This window comes from Betta splendens, chromosome 13 (genome assembly GCF_900634795.4).
Source record: "Betta splendens chromosome 13, fBetSpl5.4, whole genome shotgun sequence".
NCBI lineage: Eukaryota > Metazoa > Chordata > Actinopteri > Anabantiformes > Osphronemidae > Betta > Betta splendens.
Genome location: NC_040893.2, coordinates 19,225,563 through 19,253,505, shown reverse-complemented (window position 1 = coordinate 19,253,505; position 27,943 = coordinate 19,225,563). Strand labels below are relative to the sequence as shown.

Below are 27,943 nucleotides of genomic sequence, written 5' to 3'. Positions count from 1 at the left end.
GTCGCTGAGCGAAGGAGGGAAATCCTCTGTTTGCTCTGCCATGGTTTCAAAACAATCGCTGTCTCCCAGTTTCTGCTGGGAGCAGAAACAAAGACCCGACTGTGCTCACATGCTTCAGCCACGGGCTCTTGTTTGTGAATGAGGAGCCATGACAGACTGACACGGGATTGTGTTGTCACATAGGAACTCCACTGGGGTTGTGTTTTCTTTACGACTGTGTCATTTTCACGACGTTACTGTGAATAATCACCTTTGAGCTCCATGAAGTGGTTTCTCCTGCACTTCCAGCTCCATCAGGACGTGCTGCTTGTGTGTTTTAGCTGTGGTGGAAGATCTACAGAGGCGACAAACTGATAACTGAGAGGACACAAAGGTTCAGAGTTCAAAGCCCTGTATGAAGTCAGTGGCCAGTTGCTTTACAACACTCTAGGGACTGTTTGTTCACTTTATTAGGTACACCTGTGCACTCAATACAGCAACATGCATAATACTATGTACCCTGCTCTTCACACATAGTTCTTCATGGCGTAGCTGCTGTGTGAGGCCATCCTGGCCTGTGTGTACCCACTGGAGGGGAGCCTGGCCCTCTGTGGGGGGCAACTAATGCACAGAATGGCCCCCCCGCAGAACAGCAGCCCGGAGATCACGAAGCCGATGTATATGGCTGCTCCGAGCTCCCTCTTCAGCACCTCAGGGACGCGCGGGTTGTGAAAGTCACTGATGATGCGATTCGCCGTCCAGGAAACAGCAACGATGGTGGTGAGAGCCGCCAGGCAGAAGACCGCCCCCGAGCCCACCACAACCTTGGCCTTTATCCTCGCGTGGCTCAGGCAGTTTGTGCAGCGAGCTCCCAGGAGGAAGATGAGGAAGGCGAGGCATCCCAGAAACAGGCTGATGCAGATGAGGCCGCGGGCCGCCTGCAGGTCCGGGGACAGGTCCAGCAGGGCGTCGTAGAGCTTGCACTGCATCTGACCCGTGTACTCGCTGACACAGGTCATCCACAGCCCCTCCCAGAACACCTGCATGACCACCAGGTTGGTGCCGATGAAGGCCGTCACCTTCCACATGGGCAGAGCGCAGATCAGGATGGTCCCAGCGACGCCCACCAGGCACAGGCTGATGCCCAGTTCCTGCAGAGCCATGGGATCTCAGGCCAACGCTGCCCCTGGAACCAAAGACCAGGAGGTTTCATCAGAAATCAACTATCTGGACATTTGATTGTCATCAGTTCTGAGAGCTCATTTAACATAATAAAAAGAATCAGGTCTTTTATTTTAATTAAATAAACAGGACGCATAAAAAAATAAGAACTAGCGCAGGAACATTCCCTGTGAACAGAGGGACTTTCTAGCAATGGAAGGAAGGAGCCACTAGACAGCAGTGTGTGAAAGGAAATAAGCAAATAACTCCACCCCTCAAACTCCTGAGCTGCAGCACAAAGACACACAACAACACAGTCAAATGAACTGGACTAAGAGTGGAACCTTAAAGATAGAATGAACTGCTATAATAATCCTGATACAAGCCTCATGTTGAATTTGGAAGATTTGATCATAATTCATGTGTTTAACTTCCTTGAATCAAAGTGAAATGTTTGCAAAGCCGACTCTGATGGCGTTGGGCGAAACTTTAGAGATGATTTAAACCAAAACACATTAGTCAAGCGTTCGTGAGTCACTGTGTTTGTTTCATGTTCACTGTGAGAAGCCGACAAACTGGTTCTGTTGGTTTTGGGTTAAATCATTTTAAGAAAATGAAAAAAATGACAATAGCGCATCACAATAACATGAGGACGTTCAGTGTCTTTGAACTGGAACCAGGACTTTCCAAAGCACGTGCGTGGTCTGTCAGAACCGCATGTGGGACCCTCATTCCTCGTGTGTGGATCAGCTGCTGAAACTCAAAGCTTGACTCAACTCAAATACACGTCTTTGAACGACACAACTCACAACAGAACCTCCGCCGTAACTTCTACTTTCATCAGGTTATAATGTGTTGAAAGACAACGAAAGCAGCAATCATTAAAACTACAGACTTTCAAAACATCTGTTGAAGTCCTCAGAGTTGATTTCAGTTTGTTTCTGCGCATTAACGCGTAGGAGCTCTTTAACTGGAAAGGACGACGTTAAACCATTTACTTTGACGGGTTTTGGGTTTTGGGTTTCTTTTGGTGGTGGTGAACTACGGCAGATCCTCAGGTGACTCACTGAGTCTTTTGTGGTTCTGGGGTTATTTCGGTGCAGAGGTCGAGGAGCCACTTCACCTTTAGGAATGTGATACCAGGTGAAGTGCATCAGATCAGGGTGTGTTCGCAGCACAAACGAGCTGACAGCACGGTTGTGATGAGACGTGGTTGGAATGTCAGACATAGCAGGTCGATGATGAGGAGCATCCGTGAAAACCAACGTTTCAAAAAAAGAGGCTGCTGAAAAAAACACATGACTGACTGAACAGACAAACAACCAGCGCAGTGTTTGAATGTAGCAGTGACAATTTCTCTGTATAAAGATGAATAACAACAAACCAAACTAACAACAATAACAGGTGGAAATGATTTATTCTCGTCTCTCCAGTTTTTGGACACTAAACAGACAGAACTAACATGAAAAACATGAACTTCTACGAGTAAAGCCTGTTTCAGGTCTGCAGAGCCACTTTATTAGGTACACCTGTACACCCGGTCTATCAGGAGGCCGACTCGCAGACAGGAAGGTTCATTCATTTGCACTTTCACCGGGTCGGAGGAAAATGACAGTGTGTGAATTATTCAGCTTGTTTGGTCCAATGTGCTGTCAGGACGATGCGATGTTTGTGATCATCAACCAGTAGGTTCTGGTGATCTCCCCTGGTTTATTCTGGGATGTGTGGCTCCAAACAGAAGCAGATGCTCGGTGTTGGCATCTCGTGGGTTCGGCTGTTCCTCCTCAGAAAACTGGTGGAGCTGGTTGAACATGTGAAGACTTTGGCTGCTTTCTGTCGCCCGTTTGTGACCTCGCGCGCTGAACTCCTTCTTCCTCCTCTGAGCTGACGCTGTGACGGTGAGAGGCTGGGTCGTGGTCGCATTCCTCAACCCTCCCAACCGGATCAGGGTGAAGACATTCTTCAGTGTGGTGTGGTCAAACTGGCTTGTTACCTGAATGAAGTTCATCACTGCTTCAGGTTTTTCTCAGCTTAGAATGAATGGAAGACACTTTACAAAGCATTTCATTTAAGTAGGTTTTATTTACAATAAGCATTTTAGTAAACAAAAGCACTGATTTGATAACAAATGTTTTTTATACACAACAAAAAATAGCAAAGTGACACTGTACATGTTTTCTTTATCAGAGCAGTTTAACTTTAACTTTCTAACAGTTTAACTTTAGCAGAACATCAGAAAAATGGTGAAAAACAAAAAGTTTGATCCAGCTCTTTCTCAGTCCAGTCACAATGCTGATGGAAGCACGCACACATCACATCACATCATGTCTTTTGAATGTGTTTCTCATTCCTAACTAAACTTCCTCCACCCAAAGTCTCTCAGAAAATCAGTCCAGACCTAACGAGCTGTGACGGGATCAGGAACTCAGGACAAAGGAGACAAACTCAACATAAATAAAAGACTGGCATTTGCTCTCAGACGTAGGCCCGGCTTTCGGCCACGGACCTGGGCCCGCCGTACTTCACTGGATACTCTGGGCTGTCTTTGCGTGGGCAGGAGGCGCAGAGCAGCGCTCCACCCAGAATCAGCAGAGCAGCGGAGCCCCAGCCGATGTAGAGCGACGCCCCGATCTCCCTGCGCTGAGCGTCGGTGAGGATGGGGTTGTAGAAGTCCCTGATGATGGTGTTGGCAGACCAGCAGACGGGGACCAGGACCAGGACGCCGGCGGCGATGAAGACCGCTCCGGCAGCGATGGCCACCTTGGCTTTGGAGTACTCGTCCTCCACAAAGTTGGTGCACTTCCCCCCAGCGATGCCCAGGATGATGCCGAAGATGGCGATGACGATGGCGATGACCACCAGCGCCCTGGCGGCCTGCAGGTCCTGAGGCAGCGCCAGCATGGAGTCGTAGATCTTGCACTGCATCTGTCCGGTGCTCTGCATCACGCAGTTCATCCACAGACCCTCCCAGATGGTCTGCGCCGTCACGATGTTGGCCCCGATGAAGGCCGTGACCTTCCACATGGGGAGGCCACAGGTGATGATGGCTGCTAGGAAGCCGAAGAGGGCCAGGGCGAAGCCCAGGATCTGCTTTCCCATCGACACCATGGCGAGGTCCGCTTTGAGTCCTTAGAGCTGATCGGAAGCAGAAGCACGGCAGAGGCAGCAGCGGGTCGGCTCAGTTCAGCCTGTGAGTGGAATCTAGAGTGTGAGACGCAGCAGGCGTCTTTAAGGCCGTGAGCCGGAGGCGGGGCCACGCTGTCCTTCCCTCTGACCAGAAACCAGTGCGCTCACCGTCCTACTGGACAAACCAGAATCTTCACATTATCTGTGGCAGCAGTTTCGTCGAGATCGGCATCAGCATAAACAATGATATGTTAATGAGGAGAACAAATCCTGGTTCGCCCCGGTTCCTGGAACATGAGGTCCAACCCCTGGTTTCAGCTCAGAGCACAGTATCACCGGATGTGGCGCCTTAACAGGAGCGGCGTCCGTGTGCGTCCTGGCTTTCACACGCTGCCTGTTTATTTAACAGAACTCGCTTCAGCTTTTAAAATATTGTAGAAAATGATTTAATCAGTTTCACGCCGAATATCATTATTTTTCCTGGTTTAGAATAAAACTACTCACAGGAACCAATGTTGCAGCTGGAAAACTACAACATGCTTTATTAAATTTCACAATAATTAACTAAATATAAGTCCTCTTTTATTTCTTGCCACCATTTGACTAAACTCTCTCTCTTAGAGTTAGTTATTTGTTTATTATTATATTAAATTTATTAAAGCATTGCTTTGATTTATCTACTTTATTATTATTATTATTTACTTTTTCCTACGCAGTTTATCTTCACACCTAATATTTAATTTCATAAATAATACATTTTTTTTTCATTTTATTAAAATAATCTGTTTTGACTCCACAAACAGAAAAGATATTTGGTCAAATGTTTTATTTGATTACAACAATAAATTTACTTCACAGACAAGCAGATTAGAAACACATAAAAAAGACACATAATTTTTTACAAAACTTGTTCTGCGTGACAAGTGACGGAAGCCTTGAATGTTACAAACTTCAGAAGACAAAGGATTCACCATAATCAAACATCACTGTGATTATTTCACATCCCAACAAATATTGGAACACGTCTTTATCAGAGCTCTCACTGAGGAGTTTAACTTTAACTTTCTAGCAGTTTAACTTTAGCAGAACATCAGAAAAATGGTGAAAATAAAAAGTTTGATCCAGTTCTTTCTCAATCTGGTCAAAATGCTGATGGAAGATGTTGTGACAGCAGTGTAGTTTCACATCACATCTTTGTAACGTGTTCCTCAATTCTCCACCCAAAGTACGAGCTGTAACAGGATCAAACTCAACATACTCAGCATAAATAAGGCTATCAGCCACAGACCTGTGGTTATTTCACATCCCAACAAATATTGGAACACATCATAACATGTACATCACACAACCACACACTGTGCATTTTAGTACATCTTCATCCTCCAGGTCCGGGTCCGGTCTCGGCAGGTCTCAGTCTGTGGCGTCAGGTTTTACTGGTACGGTCCCTGAGCGTACGCGGCCGGCGCCGCGTACTGTTTGCTGGGTGCGTATGAGCTGGAGTAGTGTGCGTTGGACAGAGGCGCGTACACGGGCGCGTACGTGGCTGGGTTGGCCCCGTACGGGTACAGCGGCGCTGGCGGGTAGCCCGGGTATCCATACACGGGCTTCTGAGGAGGACACGACGTGGCCAAGATGATCCCGGCGACCAGCAGGATGGCGGCGGTGCCCCAGCCCACGTAGATGGCGGCGCCGATCTCCCGCTTCTGCGTGTTCAGCGTCAGGGGGCTGTCGTAGTCGGTGATGGTGACGGTGGCCGACCAGCAGACGGGGATCAGCACCAGGACGGCACACACGAGGATGAGGCAGCCCGCCAGGATCACCACCTTGGCCCCGGACGACTCGCTCTTCAGGCAGCTGGAGCACTTGGCCCCGACGAAGGTGAGCACGAAGCCGATGAAGCCGAAGACCAGCGAGATGATGACGAGCGCCCGCGCCGCCTGCAGGTCGGCCGTCAGCGCCAGGATGGACATTTCCAGCTTGCACTGCATCTGCCCGGTGGCCTGCATCACGCAGGTCATCCACAGGCCGTCCCACACGATCTGCCCCGTCGTGATGTTGGCGCCGATGTAGAAGGTCACCCTCCACATGGGGATGCCGGCCGTCACTGCGACCCCCACCAGGCCTATGAAGCTCAGCACCTGGCCTGCGATTTCCTTGCCGACCCTCCCCATGCTGAGCGGGCTCTGTCTTCAGCCGGAGTCTGAAAGCTCGACTGACGCAGCTCTCTCGCCTGTTGTTTGTGAGGGAATGGACCGGATGAGGGCTGACTTGAAGTCGGGGCGGTTCAACCGGCCGGACCGGATTCCTCCCCCTGGACTTAGAGGCGTGGCAGCCATTTTAAGACAATGTCCTGCTATTAGGAAAAACACTTCAAGCAAAACACAAGAACCAATGGAATCAGATCTGAAGTGTTTGCTCTGCAAAAACTCGCTCTTTCCTCTAAAGCAGCACTAATATTGTTGATTTTCATCATCACAACTCCATCAATGAGCCCAGCGCCTCCGGCTGCAGTTATGTGCAGGTTTGCATGTCTGACTGTTGAATAAAGGCACAGACAAACATGAAATCAGCTCATGCAGAAACGTGGCCCAGTGAAAACCAGGTACTGAGCATCAGGACAGTGACCGCCTCCACACGGATCTACGTCATTCACGTGGGTCAGGACCCGCTCACCCTCCAACACACACACAATATTACACTTAATGCCAATAATGGAGGGTTTCCTGCCAACGCCAATCTAAGGTTTCTGCCCTAAATGTCTGAATAATGACATAAGAAGTGAAACTTCAATAGTATCATCACCTTTAATAGTTTTATGCAACTGTAACAAACAAACACGGACAACAAAGTATTTTTGGAGGCTTCACAATCAATGATGTGATACATAAAGGAGGAGGTGCGACGCTTCTAACATATATTTATAGAGTTCACAAAGTCCATAAACTGTGATTCACGTCCACAACACAGCAACTAAACTTTGTAGTTCTGACCAGACAAAATGAGGACAACCAGCAGCCGTCATCTACACGCCTTCCTTGGAGGTGGTGGAGCTCACGGGTGTGAACGTAACGACCCCGGCCGCGTGCTCACGCCTCGGCGGGCACTTCACACACAGCAGGCCTCCTCCCGCCAGCAGCAGCGCCGCCGCCGCCCAGCCCATGAACAGGGCGGCTCCCAGCGCGTAGCTCCGGGCCTCCGCCGTCAGCGGGTCGGCGCCGGCGCCGGCCACGGTGGCGTAGGCCGACCACGACACGGAGACCAGGCACAGACACCCCGAGACGGCGAAGAAGCTCCCGGCCAGGACGCGGGCCTGGGCCCGGGAGCGCTCGTTCTCCACGCAGCGCACGCAGCGCCCCCCGAGCACCGAGACCCCGGCGCCGCAGAGCCCGGTCACCAGCGACAGCAGGGTCAGGCCCCGAGCCGCCTGCAGGTCACGAGGCAGCGCCAGGACGGAGTCCAAGCGCTGGCACCGCATGCGGCCGCCGCTCTGCTCCACGCAGCTCGCCCACAGGCCCGTCCAGCCGGGCCGGGCGGCGCCGACGGCCGCCACCTTCCACGCGGGCAGGCAGCAGGCCGCCACCACCAGCAGCCAGCCGCTCAGCGCCATGGCCGCGCCGAGCGTGTGAAGCATCCTCAGTCCTGAATCCGCTGCTCTGAGAGGAAGCACACAAGTCATGTGACACTGAAGTCGTCAGCACCCGCTGGAAAGCAGCAGTTTACACACAAACAAACCTGGCAACCTTCAGTACTGCTGACCTGTCAGTCACCTTAATGACACTTATTGTCTTTTGTTTTGTCCGTCAACAAAGACCACTAATGTATTTAAAGCCTCATGTTTTCAGACTGGAGGTGAGACCTGGGTTTCAGCAGCTTCTCCACCAGTGGAGGGTCTCTGCTGGTGAACAGTGTGATCCAGTCTAAATGATGAGATAAAAAGGTGGCCACAGATCAAAGCACGAGCAGAAACTCAGCTCTGCCTCATGCTCAGAGGAGGACTCCCTGCTGTTTGACACCACGGGGCAGTGTTGTGCAAGCAGGTGCTCATGCACCGCTCACAGCTCACAGGTTCAAGTTCAGGAGCTAAAACGCCGTTTGTCTGGAGCTAAAAACCTGCTCCTCCTGATGCAGCGAGAAAATCCACACGTCTCACAGTTCACGAGGCTCCAACAGCTGCAGACTTATTTCCCAACAACAGAATCTGTGGTTTGCAGCCTGTTGTAAGGATTCAAACTGAGATGACGTGTGTTGTCTGTGTCAAGTGTCACCACAAAAGCTATGAATTGCTCCTGATTTCTTCTTATTCTTAAAGAATCTTAGACAAGACCCAAAAGATGAATATAAAATATTTATTTACAGTTTCACACAGTCATGTACAAAAGTTTATATAAAATGACATGTAAACGGACAAATCAGTTCAAGATCAGCGCTACAAGCTGAGTCAACGCACAAAAACAGGTGGTTGCATGTCGTTATGGCGGCGACAGAACAAACCCGAAAATGATCATCATGAATCAAACCCAAAGCACAAACACAGTCAGAAATTCAAATCATTCAAATCCATAGATTCGAGGTCACTCCTGAATTTCGGGCGTTCGCTCCGTCCTCTCCTCTCCTCCGCTCAGACGTAGCCCTTGGGCGCGGTGGCGCGGTTGCCCGTGTACTTGGCCGGGTAGTTGTCCCGCGGAGGGCAGTTGGCGCAGAGGAGGCCCCCGCCCAGGATGAGCAGCGCCGCCCCCCCCCAGCCGATGAACAGCGACGTGCCCAGCTCCATCTTCTGAGAGCTCCCCAGCATGGGGTTGTAGAAGTCCCTGACGACGGCGTTGGCCGTCCAGCACACGGGGACCAGGCACAGGACGCCGGCGAGGATGAAGGTCACGCCCGAGGCCACGCCCACCTTGGCCTTGGCGCCTTCGTCCTCCACGCAGTTGGTGCACTTCCCGCCCGCGACGGCGAGGAGCACGCCCAGGACGCCCAGCAGGATGGAGATGATCATGAGGGCGCGGGCGGCCTGCAGGTCCTGCGACAGCGCCAGCATGGAGTCGTACATCTTGCACTGCATCTGGCCCGTGCTCTGGACCACGCACTCCATCCAGATGCCCACCCACGTGGTCTGAGCCGTCACGATGTTGTTGCCGATGAAGGCCGTGACCCTCCACTGGGGCAGAGCGCAGGTGATGATGGCGGCGATCCACCCGATGATGCACAGGGCGGTGCCCAACATCTGGAAGCCGGCAGAAACCATGTCGTCTGAGTACAAGAGGCCGAAAGGTTGTGTCTCTGGAAGCGCTGCTGGAGCAAAGCGGTCCAAAAGGTTGTGTCTCTGGAAGCGCTGCTGGAGCAAAGCGGTCCAAAAGGTTGTGTCTCTGGAAGCGCTGCTGGAGCAAAGCGGTCCAGAGGTTGTGTCTCTGGTGATCCTCAGCGGTGAAGGTGTGACAGCGGCTGCAGCAGGTGGCTTTTATAGCGGAGCGGAGGTGGGAGCCTCTCCCCCCACCCTCGGCCCAGGCGTGTGTCATCATGTCGTGTCATGTTTGTTGCAGGAGGGAAACCAAAGCGTGACTCACGCGTATTGAGCCGGTTTAAGCCAACTTTTACAGAAATACAGTCGGCCGCTCCCTCGGAACAAATGATTGTTTTTTTTCTCCCAGATTTCATCAGACAACAGATACTGAGAGAAGCTGCGTGATGGATCAAAACGTTCCATAGAAACCACTTTTATCCATTTCTAGACCACCAACCTGAACAGAACATCTCTATAAAATACAGCAACTCTGCTGCATGATTCTACTTTTACAAAGCGCTAACACAGGTCTCTGGGTAGAAATGGTCATAAAGGAGATGATTCCACTAGACTGAGCTGAAAACCTGATTATCACAGGTTTAGATTCATAGGAAGGAACAAAGCCCCTGATGTTATTTGCCAGCGTTTGACCTCTGATCTTATTCGTCTCCACCTGCTGCACAGACTCAGGCGTGTGAGAAGTGCAAAAACACACTATTTGTCATGATCCGTGTCTTTGTTTCTAGTTGTTCCCTGTTTTCACGTCATGTCCTGCTTGTCTTATTTTGGTTCCAGTTTCCGTTTCCTGTTTTATTTTGGTAGTCTCCCGGTCTCTGTTTTGTGTTCTAGCTTTACTTCCGGTTTCTTGTCTTGTCACAGCTGTCCCTGCTCATTACCCACACCTGCACTCTGTTAGTCATCAAGTCACTGTGTATTTAACCACCACCTGTGTCCTTAGTTCCCTGCCAGATTGTCGTATTCGAGTTCCCTGAGTGTTCGTGTTTGATGAGTTGAGTTCCCTGAGTGTTCGTGTTTCCCGTGTCCTGTTCCTGTCTGTATCATGTATCCTGCCCGATCCTGGATTGTCTACTTACCGTGAGTTTTTGCCTGTTCCCTGTCTGTACCTTCGCCGAGCCTTTTCGTGTATGACCTGGACCGTCTGACCGTGCCTTTAAGAATAAACCTTTTGTGGATTATAATATCGCCTCCGTGCTGTGCATGTGGGTTCGCCGTCTGCCTGCCCGAGTCCCTGACAGAACAATCTGGCCAAACTTGGACCCAGCCAGCACTTAGCCTCCGGTCAGGTCAGTGACTGTTTTTCCCCTTGTTTTTTACGGCAAATATAACTCCCCCGCGGAAGTATGGTTTCGGTTTCATCCTCTCCGCCTCGTCGGATCGTCGTGCCTGCACCAACCTGCCCAGCTCCATGGTTATTTCCCTGGGAGGATTTCCTGCTCTCACGCGGTCCTCAGCCTCCAGTTCAGCCGCGCGCTGCTCAGTCTCCAGTTCAGCCGCGCGCTGCTCAGCCTCCAAGTCAGCCGCGCGCTGCTCAGTCTCCAGTTCAGCCGCGCGCTGCTCAGTTTCCAAGTCAGCCGCGCGCTGCTCAGTTTCCAAGTCAGCCGCGCGCTGCTCAGTCTCCAGTTCAGCCGCGCGCTGCTCAGTCTCCAGATCAGCCGCGCGCTGCTCAGTCTCCAGTTCAGCCGCGCGCTGTTCAATCTCCAGCTCAATCGTGCTTTGCCCAGTCTCCAGCTCAATCGTGTTTTGCCCAGTCTCCTGCTCAATCGTGTTTTCCCCAGTCTCCAGCCCAAGCTCCAGACGCCGCGGCCCCGTTTCACCATGCGGATCCCGGTACAGAGGTCCGGTCCACACCGCGCCCAGCGCCTCAAACGACGGACAGTCGCAGCTGCTCCGGACGGCGACGGCGGCGGCGCGGGTCCAGGATCCCGGGTCCCGCGGTCTCGGTCATGGGGACCGAGCAGCCTTCTTCCCCGACAGAGGAGCCCCTTAATTCTCTGACTGACTGTGTCCCTCTGATAACAGGCATCCCAGACAGCGTCGCCCGACGGGTCCACCTCCTCTGCTCTCCTCCAGTTGCCTTTCTCTTCGCCCACCTCATGAACACCGCCAATTCGGCTACAGACCAGGGCGCGAGAGAACAACTGTTCGAGGAAGCAGCCGCTCTCGTCCGGAGGGAGCCTGCCCTGCGTGAGGCCCTGCAACTCCCGGGCCTGCAGCCAGCGGTCGCTTCATGCCCCACCTCTCAGTCAGGTCAGCCGTGTGTTACTCATGCCCCGGTGCAGCCCTGTCGTCTCCAGGTCCCAGCCCAGTCGAACCTAGTCCAGACCCCAGATCAGCCGTGTGTTGCCCAGACCCCAGATCAGCCGTGTGTTGCCCAGACCCCAGATCAGCCGTGTGTTGCCCAGACCCCAGATCAGCCGTGTGTTGCCCAGACCCCAGATCAGTCGTGTGTTGCCCTGACCCCAGTTCCGTCCTTGTCCCCGTCAGAGGGCGCCGTCCGTCTGACGACTGTTAACCCCACCCAATCAGGCCCGACGTCTCCCCCGTCGAGCTCGGCAGCTGTAAGCTGTCATGCCAGCTCCGGAGGGGACGCCGCTCCAGTCCCTGTCGGCCATGTTGCGGCCGTTCTAGTTCCTGTCGGCTCCTCAGAGGAGGACGCCGTCCCTGTTCCCGTCGGCCATATTGAGGCCGTTCTAGTTCCAGTTCCTGTCGGCTCCTCAGAGGAGGACGCCGTTCTAGTTCCTGTCGGCCAAGTAGAGGCCGTTCCAGTCCCTGTCGGCCATGTTGCGGTCGTTCCAGTTCCTGTCGATCCGTTAAAGGTCGTTCCTGTCCCTGTCGGCCATGTTGAGGTCGTTCCAGTTCCTGTCGGCCATGTTGAGGTCGTTCCAGTTCCTGTCGGCCATGTTGAGGTCGTTCCAGTTCCTGTCGGCCATGTTGAGGTCGTTCCAGTTCCTGTCGGCCATGTTGAGGTCGTTCCAGTTCCTGTCGGCCATGTTGCGGTCGTTCCAGTTCCTGTCGATCCGTTAAAGGTCGTTCCAGTTCCTGTCGGCCATGTTGAGGTCGTTCCAGTTCCTGTCGGCCATGTCGAGGTCGTTCCAGTTCCTGTCGGCCATGTCGAGGTCGTTCCAGTTCCTGTCGGCCATGTCGAGGTCGTTCCAGTTCCTGTCGGCCATGTCGAGGTCGTTCCAGTTCCTGTCGGCCATGTCGAGGTCGTTCCAGTTCCTGTCCCTGTCGGCCATGTCGAGGTCGTTCCAGTTCCTGTCCCTGCCGACCAAGTTGAGGTCGTTCCAGTCCCTGTCCCTGCCGACCAAATTGAGGTCGTTCCAGTCCCTGTCCCTGCCGACCAAATTGAGGTCGTTCCCGTAGGCCGAGTAGAGGGCGTTCCCGTAGGCCGAGTAGAGGGCGTTCCCGTAGGCCGAGTAGAGGGCGTTCCCGTAGGCCGAGTAGAGGGCGTTCCCGTAGGCCAAGTAGAGGGCGTTCCCGTAGGCCAAGTAGAGGTCACCCCTGTCTCTGACCCCGTTCCTGTCGACCCTGTAGCGGTCGTTCCAGTCCCCGTTCCTGTCGGCCCTGTAGCGGTCGTTCCAGTCCCCGTTCCTGTCGGCCCTGTAGCGGTCGTTCCAGTCCCCGTTCCTGTCGGCCCTGTAGCGGTCGTTCCAGTCCCCGTTCCTGTCGGCCCTGTAGCGGTCGTTCCAGTCCCCGTTCCTGTCGGCCCTGTAGCGGTCGTTCCAGTCCCCGTCACCCGTGGAGCCGCAGCGCCCGCCGGTCCCCAGGAGGAGGTCGCGCTAGCCGCAGTTCCTGCGCACCTCCAGGAGGAGGTCGCGCTAGCCGCAGTTCCTGCGCACCTCCAGGAGGAGGTCGCGCTAGCCGCAGTTCCTGCGCACCTCCAGGAGGAGGTCGCGCTAGCCGCAGTTCCTGCGCACCTCCAGGAGGAGGTCGCGCTAGCCGCAGTTCCTGCGCACCTCCAGGAGGAGGTCGCGCTAGCCGCAGTTCCTGCGCACCTCCAGGAGGAGGTCGCGCTAGCCGCAGTTCCTGCGCACCTCCAGGAGGAGGTCGCGCTAGCCGCAGTTCCTGCGCACCTCCAGGAGGAGGTCGCGCTAGCCGCAGTTCCTGCGCACCTCCAGGAGGAGGTCGCGCTAGCCGCAGTTCCTGCGCACCTCCAGGAGGAGGTCGCGCTAGCCGCAGTTCCTGCGCACCTCCAGGAGGAGGTCGCGCTAGCCGCAGTTCCTGCGCACCTCCAGGAGGAGGTCGCGCTAGCCGCAGTTCCTGCGCACCTCCAGGAGGAGGTCGCGCTAGCCGCAGTTCCTGCGCACCTCCAGGAGGAGGTCGCGCTAGCCGCAGTTCCTGCGCACCTCCAGGAGGAGGTCGCGCTAGCCGCAGCTCCTGCGCACCTCCAGGAGGAGGGCGCGCTAGTCGCAGCTCCTGCGCACCTCCAGGAGGAGGTCGCGCCAGCTGCAGTTCCTGCGCACCTCCAGGAGGAGGTCGCGCCAGCTGCAGTTCCTGCGCACCTCCAGGAGGAGGTCGCGCCAGTCGCAGTTCCTGCGCACCTCCAGGAGGAGGTCGCGCCAGCCGCAGTTCCTGCGCACCTCCAGGAGGAGGTCGCGCCAGCCGCAGTTCCTGCGCACCTCCAGGAGGAGGGCGCGCTAGTCGCAGCTCCTGCGCACCTCCAGGAGGAGGTCGCGCCAGCTGCAGTTCCTGCGCACCTCCAGGAGGAGGTCGCGCCAGTCGCAGTTCCTGCGCACCTCCAGGAGGAGGTCGCGCCAGCCGCAGTTCCTGCGCACCTCCAGGAGGAGGTCGCGCCAGCCGCAGTTCCTGCGCACCTCCAGGAGGAGGTCGCGCCAGCCGCAGTTCCTGCGCACCTCCAGGAGGAGGTCGCGCCAGCCGCAGTTCCTGCGCACCTCCAGGAGGAGGTCGCGCCAGCCGCAGTTCCTGCGCACCTCCAGGAGGAGGTTGCGCCAGCCGCAGTTCCTGCGCACCCCCAGGAGGGGGTCGCGCCCGCCGCAGTCCCGGCGCACCCCCAGGAGGGGGTCGCGCCCGCCGCAGTCCCGGCGCACCCCCAGGAGGGGGTCGCGCCCGCCGCAGTTCCGGCGCACCCCCAGGAGGGGGTCGCGCCCGCCGCAGTTCCGGCGGACCCCCAGGAGGGGGTCGCGCCCGCCGCAGTCCCGGCGGACCCCCAGGAGGGGGTCGCGCCCGCCGCAGTCCCGGCGGACCCCCAGGAGGGGGTCGCGCCAGCCGCAGTTCCTGCGCACCTCCAGGAGGAGGTCGCGCCAGCCGCAGTTCCTGCGCACCTCCAGGAGGAGGTCGCGCCCGCCGCAGTTCCTGCGCACCCCCAGGAGGGGGTCGCGCCCGCCGCAGTCCCGGCGCACCCCCAGGAGGGGGTCGCGCCCGCCGCAGTCCCGGCGGACCCCCAGGAGGGGGTCGCGCCCGCCGCAGTCCCGGCGGACCCCCAGGAGGGGGTCGCGCCCGCCGCAGTCCCGGCGGACCCCCAGGAGGGGGTCGCGCCCGCCGCAGTCCCTGCCGACCTCCAGGAGGGGGTCGCTCCCGTCGTAGTTCCTGCCGACCTCCAGGAGGGGGTCGCTCCCGTCGTAGTTCCTGCCGACCTCCAGGAGGGGGTCGCTCCCGTCGTAGCTCCGGCCGCATCTGCATCGGTTCCTGGCGGCCCGGCTCCGGCCGCATCTGCATCGGTTCCTGGCGGTCCGGCTCCGGTCGCATCTGCATCGGTCCCTGGCGGTCCGGCTCCGGCCGCATCTGCTTCGGTTCCTGCCTCTCGTCGCGGTGGTCCAAGGAGGACGCCGCTGGTTCACGTCTCTCGTCGCGGTGGTCCAAGGAGGACGCCGCTGGTTCCTGCCTCGTCTCTGCCTTTGCTGCCGGACTGGTGGCCTCGCCCTCGGCGCATCCTGCTGCTGGGATGGCGCTGCCTCCTGCGGCGCCGTCCGCCTCGACTCCTCAACCGCCTGGATCAGCGTCCGCCTGGTGGACGCTGCCATGCGGGGTGGTCCCCGGGGACATCGTCCCAGCTCAAGGGCACTAAGAGTGCCATCCTGGCTCAGCGGCTGCTGAGCAGGATCTCGCCACGCCGTCACCCTCCGTGACGGAATCCCTGGACTTTTTTTTATTTTCCTGTTCATGGACTTTGAGGTTTTCGTGTGGACTCTTGTTTTGGCCCTCCTCCGGTCCTCCCTCCACCCACCCTGCTCATGTACCTTGAGGGGTAGGGATTCGGTCCCTCCGCCTGGGACCACCCTCCGCCCGCCCTGGTTTGGGGGGGGAGGCTTCCGTAGGCGCCGTGGAAGGCGCCATAGGGGGGGGGGTACTGTCATGATCCGTGTCTTTGTTTCTAGTTGTTCCCTGTTTTCACGTCATGTCCTGCTTGTCTTATTTTGGTTCCAGTTTCCGTTTCCTGTTTTATTTTGGTAGTCTCCCGGTCTCTGTTTTGTGTTCTAGCTTTACTTCCGGTTTCTTGTCTTGTCACAGCTGTCCCTGCTCATTACCCACACCTGCACTCTGTTAGTCATCAAGTCACTGTGTATTTAACCACCACCTGTGTCCTTAGTTCCCTGCCAGATTGTCGTATTCGAGTTCCCTGAGTGTTCGTGTTTGATGAGTTGAGTTCCCTGAGTGTTCGTGTTTCCCGTGTCCTGTTCCTGTCTGTATCATGTATCCTGCCCGATCCTGGATTGTCTACTTACCGTGAGTTTTTGCCTGTTCCCTGTCTGTACCTTCGCCGAGCCTTTTCGTGTATGACCTGGACCGTCTGACCGTGCCTTTAAGAATAAACCTTTTGTGGATTATAATATCGCCTCCGTGCTGTGCATGTGGGTTCGCCGTCTGCCTGCCCGAGTCCCTGACACTATTATCCTCTATAATGAGACAAATCGGCTAAATGCTCCGACCATCAGAATAAATGTAAAATGTAATCTATTAAAATGAATCCCACACTGATTCACACAGAGCTGAGGACATAAAGATGCTTTCCTACATTGTCCTGAACTAAAACACACACAAAAATGGTCACACAGTTAATTTACAGCAGCTGCAACTTTTGTTTGACTTTAAGCAGAATCATAACTTAAGTCAGCAGAGCATCAGCGTTCTGGTTCAACGGAACATAAAACACTAAAGAGGAGAAACGTCTAGAGACCCGATCTGACCTGTCAACGCCACCAGTCCTTGAAGCTCGAAGCTGCAGCCGCGTCCTGCAGAGAAACTCGCCCGACGTCCACGTCCAGCGCCGGAGTCGGAGCCGAAGCCGAAGAGTGGCACAAGTGAGATGTTGGGGAGAAAGTAAACACGAGCCAAGTGGTTTTAGTTCAGAGACGGGGCTGACAGAGGCTTTAGTGAGACAAGGCAAAGGCAGAGAGGTAGGGAGATAATCAGATTGTTTCAGAAATGAATGGAGCCAGTGTCTGGAAGCCAGAACTGCCGTTAGGACTATAATGCCTCTATTTTATCCAAGGTAAGATCATTAAAGCTACTTGGGCCCGCTTTGGAGATTGGGTTCCACGCTCAAGGAGGCCGAGAGGAATGTCCACTATTAGGAGTCTGAGGAAAGATGGTTTTAGTGTGAGACTGGACCCGATGCACGGAGAGGCCACGGTCGCTGCTTCACATGGTTTCTGCTCATGAAACGCAGAGAGAGCAGTTCCAGCCGCTCACTGACAAACTCTGCAAAAGAGACCAGGGCTCGTTCTGCTCGAATCCAGCAGCCGTGTGAAAATGCCACAGCGAGGTGGAGCGACAAGTGTCGGCAGGCAGTCAGAGGCAAGTCCAGACTTCCCAGTAACGGCTGCTCAGGAGCCGGGACCGGGCCTCATCAGATGCAGGCTGTGTCTCCAAGACCAACGCTAGTCAACACACGTGCTCAATTCAATTAAAATTTAAAACAGCAGTTTTTATCGGTTGCTTTGACGCCGGCGTCCAATGAAACTCCACACACAGTTCACACACACAGGTCTAAACAGCGGCTCCAATGTCAAAATGACACGCTTTGTTTGCTAAAGGCTCTAACTGTGTCAAAACACTGGAAATATGCAGCAAAAATTCGTTTTGCCTTCAAACAATACAAGCTGCAAGTATTTAAACAAATCAGTCATAAAACAGTGAACAACAAAAGACAAAACACTGATCTCAATCAGTGCTTCACTGATCCTCATTGGAGCCTGTTGCTGTTTGTTGTCTGTCATTTATGTCAAATTTACCTTTTTGCAAAGAAGAAAGGATTTGATTCATTGAAGCCATGACATTCATTTTTCAAACTGTGGCAGAAAACTGAAATGTTGTAAATATTATAAATACAGTGAACTCTATTGGAGGACGAGACACAGCCACAGTTACTCAGTCTCTATCTTAAACCTCCTCCATCCACGCTGTAAAGAACAACACAGACCTGGTTCCATTTTTTAAGGCCTAAGGACTGATAGCAAAAGATTTTTGTGGAGGAGTGTCAAACAGCTGCTATGGTGAGTTCATACTGGTCTTACTGGTTTAAAATAGTTAGGAACAGATGGTTTTACTTTTGGTCACAAAGCTAAAACAATGGAGATTAGACTGTTTGAATGACATCAGTGTTAACTGTTTTGCAAAATGGAGGAGAAAATGCATCAATTCAATGAGAACGGGTTCACACATTTGCTACATGTGTTTGATGCTCTGCTGGAATAGTGATGATGAAAATAAGTGGAACCTAGAAATGCAAAACAGGTCAAAGAAGAAGAACTGTAATCCAATGTGATTTAGTTTTCAGAAGCGTTTTCTAAATAAGCTATAAAATGTGTAAGATAATTATAGGACATGTTTAGATTATTTTAATCAATGATCTAAAAATAGAAGAAGAAAAGGAAAATAATGACAAAAAGCAGCCATTAGTTAAATCTAGTTTAGTAACATTTGTATTAATTGTTTTGATCCTTTTCATTGTTGCTTTGTTATTGGTGATGTGTGTAGTGTTGTGTGACGTCATTGCTTCGCGTACACTCACAGTTTCAGTGGACGTGTTTGTGCGTCCTCGCTGAGTCATGACTCTTTGGATGTGACGCTCTGTCACGTGACACAAACAGGAAACTGCAGACATGATACTTGAGTTTCTTCGACAACCTTTGAGGTCAAACATGTCGTAAACACCTCAGCGTTCTGGTCAGTCAACGTGACTGGACCCTTCAGATCCATGGAGCTTTTATTTTGATAGAATAAAATAAAATAAAATAGCAAACATAACTGGATGTTGTGTAATGACAGCGACAGATAAATAAAGGAACATTCATGTGTGAATAAAACAGTCAATGGGTTAATGCTGCAGATGTGCTGAGAGCATGAACTACAAATAGCTGCAGACGACGTCGGGACAGGAGCCGTTGTGAAACAAGGAGCGGCTGGGAGCCTGTTTGTGGCCTTGGGCCACTTTCGGTTCAGTTAGTCTGAGCCTCAAACAGCCTTAAACAGCCTCAAACAGCCTTAAAAAGCCTCAAACAGCCTCAAACAGCCTTAAACAGCCTTAAAAAGCCTCAAAACAGCTCCAAAACAGTCTCAAAACAGCCCGAAACAGCCTCAATCAGCCTTAAAAAGCCTCAAAACAGCCTCAAACAGCCTTAAACAGCCTCAAAAAGCCTCAAAACGGCCTCAAACAGCGTCAGTCTGAATGCTTATGTTGTTTTCTGCTAAACAGAGAACGTACTGGACTAGTTTTCACAAAACTAGTCCAGGTCTGAAGTTCCTTCAAACAGAGCATTTGAGCCGTTAGACATAAACAAGCAGTCGATGCAGAAGCACGTCATCATGGGAACCGGTCTCACTCGCTCTCGATCACAAGGCGCTCAGCGAGTGACAACACGTCGCCTCTCAGCAAATGACTTAATGAAGGAAGAGCACCTGCTGTGAATGAGTGGCTCCATAAAGGAAGCGTTGGCGGTGGACAAAGCCTGTTTGTCCAAGCACAGGAGCGGCTGGGACTCGGCACACATGGAGCTTCAATGGAGCTTCAATGGAGCCATGAAATGTGCAGCTCAAAAACATGGAGACAAAAGAAAGCAATCACCAACCGAACAGCGTTCTGTAGAGCAGGCGCGACGAGCAAACCCCTCGTAGCTGTTCAAACACACCCAGACCCAGAGTGAAGCAGGTAACGCTCATGACAACGTGAGGCGCAGGACCCTGAACGCAGCGCGGGGGGAGTTTGAACCCATCGGAACCGCGAGCGAGTCCAGTTGTTACCGATGCTCCGGTTTGAGGCTCAATTACACCAGCGTCGGCCACCGGGACACAAGAAACAAGTTCAAACCAGTGGAGACGCTCCTTCAACCAAACTGAGTGGTTTCCATGGCGACACGTGGTGATTCAGCCATTCAGTGCATAAAGCTGCACTCGTGTGTTTGTTTGTTCTTGGAAACACCCTCCGTCTGAACATCCTGTTACACAAACTGATGCCAGCGGCGAATGAACTCTGATGGCTGAAGGCCAAGACAACGACTAATACGCTGGATATGTTTCATAAGAGAAAGATGTAACAATATTTACTTTATCTTAATATGTTTGCTATACAGTCATTAGCTAAAACTCCTAATAAACAGCTGTGTTAAATAAACAAAATCACTGCACTTCCTCCAGGACACGCTTAAACTGTGACACTGGATCTGCCTGCAGACACACACACATGAACCGGTGGCTCCCTCTGTCTGACGGTGACGCATGGACTCAGGTGTGTCCAGTCAAGGGTTAGGCACCAGCTCGCTGACCTCTGACCCCAGGCGACCTCTCTTAATTACAGAAAAGCCTGTAATGGCAGCCGCCTGACAAAGAGCACCCTCATCCTGATGCAGCAGGACTCGGACCTGTGTCCAGGTTAAAAGACACCATGCGTCTGTTTCTACATAACGGGCTCCAACACACTGATGGCGACGGTGCTTCTCTCCCGGGACGAACGACGTAGTCGACAAAAACAAAGCGTCATTGTTTCTCTTCATTCAAAGGGTGACTCAGCGTTTCTTCAAGGTTGTCACATGTCACAGATCCACAGATACGGACTCATCTCATTAGGCTCATGACATGAAAGGAACGACGGAACACTGGACCTCAGTGCGACCGCAACAGACGGAGAACGTCAAACATTTAGACCTCAAGCATGAGTTTATGTCTGTGTGGAGTGATGATTCAACCTGCTGAGCATCTAGTGATTGTGAAGTTTTACATTTTGCACATTTAATTCATATTAGCTGATGAAACGTCATCTCATCTGAATCCGAACCGTTTTATCAGTGGGAGCTTTAATCTGAAGGTGTGATTTCCTGTTCCTGACGACGCTGATTCACACACGACGCAGAGGTTGTGAATGAGAAAAGGTCCCGACGTTTTCTTCTATTTTTACTTCCTTCAGCCACGTTTGTGATTCCGTCCCCGGCTCCAGGGGAACATACACGCATGAAGCGTCCCCATGTGCACCAGCAGCTTAGCTTGACTCCACCTTCACTCGTCTACGCTCTATAAAGAAGCTTCAACCTCTTTCGCCCGCTCTCTTTCTCTCCCAGGATCCGGTGTCGCCTTCATCTCGGGAGCGTTGAGCCGACCAGCGGACACAGAAGGCCTCCTGTCCCGTCCCGTCCCGTCCCGTCCCGTCCCGTCCCGTCCCGTCCTGCGGCAACAAGGACCCTCTCAGCTGCAGGCATGTCGTCGGCCGGCGTGGAGCTGCTGGGCCTGGTTCTGGCCGTGGCCGGCTGGCTGGGCGCGATGGCGGCCTGCGGCCTGCCCATGTGGCGCGTGGCCGCCTACGTGGGCCAGAACATCGTCATCTCGCAGGTGATCTGGGAGGGCCTGTGGATGAACTGCTCGGTGCAGAGCACGGGCCAGATGCACTGCCGGGTGCACGACTCCCTGCTGGGGCTGCCGGCGGCGCTGCAGGCGGCCCGCGCGCTGGTGGTGGGCTCTGTGGCGCTGGGCGCGGCCGCCGTGGGCCTGGCGGTGGCCGGCGCCCAGTGCACCACCTGCGGCGGCGGCGGCGGCGGCGGGAAGCGGCGGCTGGCGGCGGCGGCCGGGCTGGGCTTCGCGGCGGCCGGGCTGCTGCTGCTGGCGGCCGTGTCCTGGACGGCCCACGCCATCGTGCTGGACTTCCACGACCCGCTGCTGGAGGAGACGGCCAAGCGGGACTTTGGGAACGCGCTGTACTTCGGCTGGGCGTCGTCCTGCCTGCTGCTGCTGGGGGGAGCCCTGCTCTGCTGCCCGAGCCCGCGCGCGGCCGCCGCGGCGCCGGGCGGGGGCTCCGGGCGTCCGCGGGGGGACTACGCGGCTGCGAAGAGCACCTCGCTCAGCGGACACGGCAGGAGAGACTATGTGTGAGGACGCACGCATGTGTGATGCTGATTCAGGCTAATGTGAACGTGTTGCTTTCAGACTAAAACGTGTTTGTGTGTTTGATCTTCGAACTAAAGCAAGTTTGTAAAAGCATCAAATTAAAGCATGTCATTGTTGTTTAATGTCATTTCGCATGCGGCTCTTTGGTATTCAGAGGTCAGCGGAGTCCGTGCTGCCGCCGTATTCGATTTCAGGCCGAACGCAGGAAAGGAAGAATGGGAGGTTTGTTGTAGAAGAGCACCTTAGGCATCTGTTCCCTTCCAGCCTGTCGTCCGTCTGCACCACTGAAACTGGGTTAGAGATAAAAGTGTAACCGAGTCCAAGCCGAGCGACAAAGGCCCCATTCATCACCTGCCACCTTCTGTGTCTCAGTGATCAGTGGGAGCACGAGGAAAAGCCTCCGATCTAAAAGCCACAGGTGAACAGATCCGCTGCTGCTCAACAACAACTGGTTTATTTGTTCACTCACTCTCTCGTGCTTGAGCAGTGGAGTTAATGATCTGAGAGTCACCTTGAGTGACAGCTGTTCCAGCGCTCAGGTCTGATTCACACCAGCAGCTCAGCAGAAGCTGCAGCATAAGAAGCCCATTGATCCACAGCTGGAGGAGAAATGACAGTAAATGTCATTTAAAGGTTGTGACCAAGTCCTCACAGTCTGTGTCAGCTGAGCTGGAATCAAAAACCAAAATCAAATCAATCAAAAGCTGTTTGAGGTCATTGTTCTGGAGCAAAACATACATTTCACTCATCTAATCCACTCATATTCTGCCATCGACTTTCAGAAAAAAGTGATTCCCCGTGTTTGGTTTCAAGAAAATAATAGTGAAAATTATAGATAACGCTTTTGTCGGTGTCTGAGCTCGAGAAATGAGGTTAATGATCTGAAGAGCTGCTGAAACCGCTGGCCGCTCGCTGCGTTAACGGGAAAGTCCAGCAGTTTAAAAGCAGAGTGAGGTCAATTACTGGGAGCGTCTTTGTTTTCATTCACGTTCGAGCATCAGTGAACGCTGGGACTTCATCGGGCGCTGATAAAGCTCCAACACTTCTCCCACAGGTTTGTTGGGAGTCTCTGTTAACAGAGAGCCGCAGCCGAAGCGAGACGGGCTGGAAGCGGGAGCCTGACACGGACCGGTACAAACGGCATCACAGCCGTTGACCGGCTCCACGGATCAGAACCCTCCTGACCCGCTTCCAGCCCGTCCTGCTGCTCCTCTGCTCAATGATTGAGCCAGCGATGGTTGGGCGTCTGTTACACTTTAACCGCTGCGGCCGTGGGACACGGGCCCCGTGTTTACTCTGCTCGCCCGAACGGGGGGGGGGGCGTTCGGGGTCACGGACGGGCAATCATTAAGCTGAGGCTGGATTTTGGACGTTCAAAGGGGGAGGGACTGGTTTGAAGGGAGCGCTGGCCAATGACAAAGCGGCTCCTCCTGCTGCCGACGCGCACCGAGGCCTCGGCTCCGACTCGCGCCCTCGGACACGGCTTCTGTGGCACTGGAGCTCCTGGGAGCGGCGCTGGCCGTCCTGGGCTGGATGGCGGCCCTCGCGTCCTGCGCGCTGCCCATGTGGCGGGTGGCGGCCTTCATCGGCGTGAACATCGTCACGGCTCAGGAGACCTGGGAGGGCCTGTGGACGAGCTGCGTGGAGCAGAGCACGGGCCCTCACCGTCACCTCCATCCTGCTGGGCGTCCTGGGGGTCCTGGCGGCCGCCACAGGGGCCCGGTGCACCAACTGTGTGGAGGAGGAGGGGGCCAAGGCGCGGCTGGTGACCGCGGCGGGGGCCGCCTTCGTCTCGGCCTCTGTGGCCCAGCTCATCCCCGTCTCATGGTGCGCCCACAGCACCGTCCAGGGGTTCTACAGCCCGCTGGTGCCGGAGGCGCAGAAGCGGGAGCTGGGAGCCCTGCTCCTGGGCGGCGCCTCCTCTGCTGCAGCTGCCGCCCCAAAGGGCAGAGCAGGTACGGGTCCGCGCGCCCGGCGCCGCGCGGCCCCGGCGGCCGAGGCCGGAGAGACTACGTGTGAAGCAGCTGCTCCGCTCCCACGACTGAGAGCGGCTGTGAAAACAAGATGCACCTCCGTCCACATGAAGAGACAGACGACGTGCAGATGACGAAGAAGTGTTTGCTGCCGCATTTTTACTGAGTTGACTTTTATAGAGTTATGTGCGTTTGTTACTTTCATGTTTCTGTGAATTCAACCATGTGAAATGTTTTACTGTTTTACATTTTGCTATTAAATCCCTTGTTTTCATTTAAACATCTTTTAGTGTTTCAATTAATATGTGTGTCATTTTGTCATCATTTAAAGCTGACGTCAGACATCACATAATATCCATTAAACAATAACGTGTGATCACATCTTTGTGAGTTTTGATTGGACTCGTAGATTAAATCTGACCCCCTGCTGGTTTCACCTCCAGCCATGGATGTGATGAGTAGGAGCCTCTGTCCGCATCCATTCACCTGCTGGCTGTGTCACACTCCACTATGCCCCAACAACTGGCTCATTACATGGGGGGGGGGGCTCTAAAGGACATGGAGCATTTCTACCTGAGACTGAGCTCCACGAAGCTTGAGGAACCCCCTGAAGACGACGCAGTCACAGCCCATCACACGTGGACGTGTTTGGTGGTTGGAGCTTGGGTTAATGTGTTACACAGCGTTGTCAGAGTGAAACAACAGTTCACTGAGGGAGGAGGAGATCAGTAAACTATTCTATTCTATTCTATTCTATTCTATTCTATTCTAGGAAAGCACATTTCCAGACATTCTTCCCATCTACGCTTCTGCAGTGCATGAATATTCCTCAAAGCAGACTCTCACAGGCTTCACCTGTGAAAGGCCTCTTTGTGGAAGCGTGGAAGCTGATAGTCGGCTCCTTCCGCCCCGTTTGGTGACGTGAGCTCCTTCCACGACTCCTCCTCTGCACCCGACCCGCCTTATAAAGGCTGCGGCCGAGCCAGTAGCATCCAGCACGTGTGTACAGATGCCCGGCCACAGCTCCCGGGTCTCTGGTTGACGCGCACTGGGCAACGGCAGCATGTCTCTGGGGCTGGAGCTGATCGGCATCTCCCTGTGCATCCTGGGATGGATCATCGCCACCGTGGCGTGCGCCCTCCCCATGTGGAGGGTCACGGCCTTCATCGGCAGCAACATCGTGACGGCGCAGATCATCTGGGAGGGCCTGTGGATGACCTGCGTGGTGCAGAGCACGGGCCAGATGCAGTGCAAGGTGTACGACTCCATGCTGGCGCTGTCGCAGGACCTGCAGGCCGCCCGCGCCCTCACCGTCATCTCCATCCTGCTCGCCATCATGGCCGTGCTCGTCGCCGTCGCCGGCGCCAAGTGCACCAACTGCATTGAGGACGAGGCGTCCAAGGCCAAGGTGATGATCATCTCCGGGGTCTTCTTCATGGTGTCGGGCGTCATGCAGCTCATCCCGGTCTCGTGGTCGGCCAACACCATCATCCGGGACTTCTACAACCCCACGCTGAACGACGCCCAGCGCCGGGAGCTGGGCGCCGCGCTCTACATCGGCTGGGGCGCCGCCGCCCTGCTGCTGCTCGGCGGAGGCCTCCTCTGCTGCTCGTGTCCACCGCCAGAGAGCCGCTACGGCGCCACGCGGATGGCTTACTCCGCCTCGCGCTCAGCGGGAGGTCCCGGGCTGGAGAGGAAGGACTACGTCTGAGAGGAGACCTGCAGCTCCCAGCTGCAACAAAGACTCCGCGATGAAGGATGCGTTGAAGTAGCTGATTTTGATGTTAAGTATCTCTGATCAGACGTGCTCTCGGAGACCGAACGGCTTTGAAGGTGAAAGTTATCATCATGTTAAACCCACCTGCTTTTATGTTGTCACGGCTCCTTGATGTTGACCACTGAATATGATTTTTTAAATGTGCCCTCACGGCTTCATGTGACCTCCTCACGACACAGCGCTGTGTTGAGGATGAAGAATCAGCTGCCTGTGATGTTTGTGCTGTAAATGCTGTAATATGTGTTTCCTTACTCACCTGTAACGTTGTGGTTGAAGCTGAATCCAGCCACAGCCACGTCCTGTAGTACAAACTGCTGCAGTACAGTGTTTTTTAAATAAACTTGTTTTTGTAAGTGGTTGCTTTTGTGTCTTTATTTCACACATGCAGTAAATGAGCCAGTCAGTTAACGGTCAACAAAGCTTTTACCCAGAAGCCTTTGTAACAGTAACCTGACATTCAATGCCGAGGGCTGCGTCACCTTCAACCACACACGCTCTGAACAATTAGCCATGAGCTCAGCTAACGAGCGGGTTCCAGACAGAGGCCGCGCTCTATATAAAGCAGCAGGGCGGCAGCGGGGGCTGCTCTCCATCACGGCACACGTCGGCAGTCGGACACCGAGCAGGAGGACCTGCTCCTGACGGAGGCGCTTCCTCCACCACAGCCACAGCTTATCCACCCCTGAGTTTCCATCAGGAGTCAGTCTAGTTGAAAAACACCTGTTGTCACACCTGATGAAAGCGGCCACTTGAAAAATGAATGAGCATCCTGTGGTAAATGTGGGAGAGGTCCTGGGCTGTGGGCTCAGGTTACGGCGCATCTGCTGCTTCTTGCTCCCGTATCAGTGTCACCTGCTCGACATCTGCTCACGATCAGCGAGCGGGCGAAGCCGTGGAGACGCTGTGAGGGCGTTATTAATGGAGACGCTTCTGTGGAAGCAGCACTAACCGGTCTGTGGCAGGACGTCCTGCTGCTGGGAAATTCACCAGCTCATACTGATGGAACATGTGGGAGCGGTACTGACCCAAACCACTAAAGCTCCAGAGCTTAGAATGAGTGGCTCTTGCGGTCATTTCCTGCGTTCGCTCCACCGGCTGCTCACACCCTCAGGCGTGTTCGGCCTTCGAGTCTTAACTGGGGGTTTAACGTCATTCAGAGGCCTCGGGGTCTTTAGCCCCATAGAAACAAATCAGGTTCTGTGTGTGAGAATTTGTGTGAGGGAGTGAAATTAAGTTTTGATGCCAAACGACAGCATCTGATGCTGCTAAAACTGAATCCCATCAAATACCTGAGCCTTTGAGGGAAAAGGGAGCAAAGGAAGAGAAAGTCCTTCTGGGAGTCGCGCTCCGCCGGCTCTGGCCAAACTACAGTCACATGACCGAAACTGGGGAATGTGAAGGACAGAGAGGTTGTCTGGCACCTGAAGCCGGGGAGATAGCAGCCCCCCCCCCCGAACACAAGGCGGGCTCTGTGTCCACACTCAGCCCTGCAGCACCAAGAAACCCAAAGCCACAGCAGAACAGGAGGAATCAAAGGACTCAGTGAAACCAACCCAACGTCACTGAAAGCTCCCACATCCACCATCACAACCAGCAGGAGGTCCAGTCGGATCCGAGCTGCACAGCAACAAGGGAAGAAGGACAATTCACAACAGACAGTCCTCTATGGAGCATATGCAGAAGAATAAACCAAATATATGCAAGGTACAGTCACAGGCCACTTTATTAGGAACACCACTCTGATCAAATCCACTGCAGCAGCTCTGACATTAATTCTACTTTTCCCTGTTTTTAAGATGAAGGAGGTCCTAACCTGTATATTTAAGCAATGAAACAAAAAGCCTGTTGGAGAATAACAAGGATCTATGAATGTTCGTGGTTATTGAATTACATAAAGCTTTTTCCCCTTTTAAGGTAGGAGGTGAATTTGCTTCCTCTGAGGTCACAGGGAATGTCCCATTGAATCCAATGAAGCAAAAGGTTTCGTTTTTATCAAGGCCTTTGAGGACCTTGTGGGAGGACGAGTGCACAAGGAGCTACAGTTCGTGCCACGGGTCGACTCGGGTCGGTCTGTGCCAGAACACCAGCGTTCTGCAGCCCGGTTACGAGGCTCATCCGGCACCAGAGAGCGAACCTGCTGATAAACCACGGCCCTCCCTCACATTCCAGCCCAGAAGAGACACAAAGCGCCGTGTCATGACTTTTCTGCTGTTTGGCCGAACTAATCAGACTGAAACTGGATTTCTGTGACGTTAGAAAAACGGGACAGAATTCATTCCTCTGGGAAGTTCAGAGTTC

General features: G+C 54.1%; 6 protein-coding genes across 6 annotated transcripts; 1 reads left to right on the top strand and 5 right to left on the bottom strand.

The window, feature by feature from the left end:
- Window positions 1-151: 151 nt before the first annotated feature.
- Window positions 152-17,452, bottom strand: LOC114868048 (claudin-4-like). The gene is made up of 2 exons (XM_029171355.3): window positions 16,711-17,452; window positions 152-1,165 (listed from the first exon to the last, which is right to left on the bottom strand). The coding sequence occupies exon 2, from the start codon at window positions 1,140-1,142 to the stop codon at window positions 507-509; it is 636 nt and encodes a 211-aa protein (XP_029027188.1). The 5' UTR covers window positions 1,143-1,165; window positions 16,711-17,452; the 3' UTR covers window positions 152-506.
- Window positions 3,203-4,350, bottom strand: cldne (claudin e). Its single transcript, XM_029171356.2, has one exon. It carries the CDS (start codon window positions 4,246-4,248, stop codon window positions 3,616-3,618), a length of 633 nt encoding a protein of 210 aa, XP_029027189.1. The 5' UTR covers window positions 4,249-4,350; the 3' UTR covers window positions 3,203-3,615.
- cldnf (claudin f) lies at window positions 5,078-6,516 on the bottom strand. The gene has a single exon (XM_029171352.3). The coding sequence runs from the start codon at window positions 6,435-6,437 to the stop codon at window positions 5,697-5,699; it is 741 nt and encodes a 246-aa protein (XP_029027185.1). The 5' UTR covers window positions 6,438-6,516; the 3' UTR covers window positions 5,078-5,696.
- On the bottom strand, window positions 7,052-8,483 carry LOC114868047 (claudin-4-like). The gene has a single exon (XM_029171353.3). It carries the CDS (start codon window positions 7,940-7,942, stop codon window positions 7,289-7,291), a length of 654 nt encoding a protein of 217 aa, XP_029027186.1. The 5' UTR covers window positions 7,943-8,483; the 3' UTR covers window positions 7,052-7,288.
- On the bottom strand, window positions 8,599-9,687 carry cldna (claudin a). The gene has a single exon (XM_029171357.3). It carries the CDS (start codon window positions 9,506-9,508, stop codon window positions 8,885-8,887), a length of 624 nt encoding a protein of 207 aa, XP_029027190.1. The 5' UTR covers window positions 9,509-9,687; the 3' UTR covers window positions 8,599-8,884.
- Window positions 17,453-21,196: 3,744 nt separating the features above from the next.
- LOC114867976 (uncharacterized) lies at window positions 21,197-26,004 on the top strand. The gene is made up of 3 exons (XM_029171197.3): window positions 21,197-21,879; window positions 23,507-23,850; window positions 24,915-26,004. The coding sequence occupies exons 1-3, from the start codon at window positions 21,212-21,214 to the stop codon at window positions 25,577-25,579; spliced, it is 1,677 nt and encodes a 558-aa protein (XP_029027030.2). The 5' UTR covers window positions 21,197-21,211; the 3' UTR covers window positions 25,580-26,004.
- The last annotated feature ends 1,939 nt before the right edge of the window (window positions 26,005-27,943 follow it).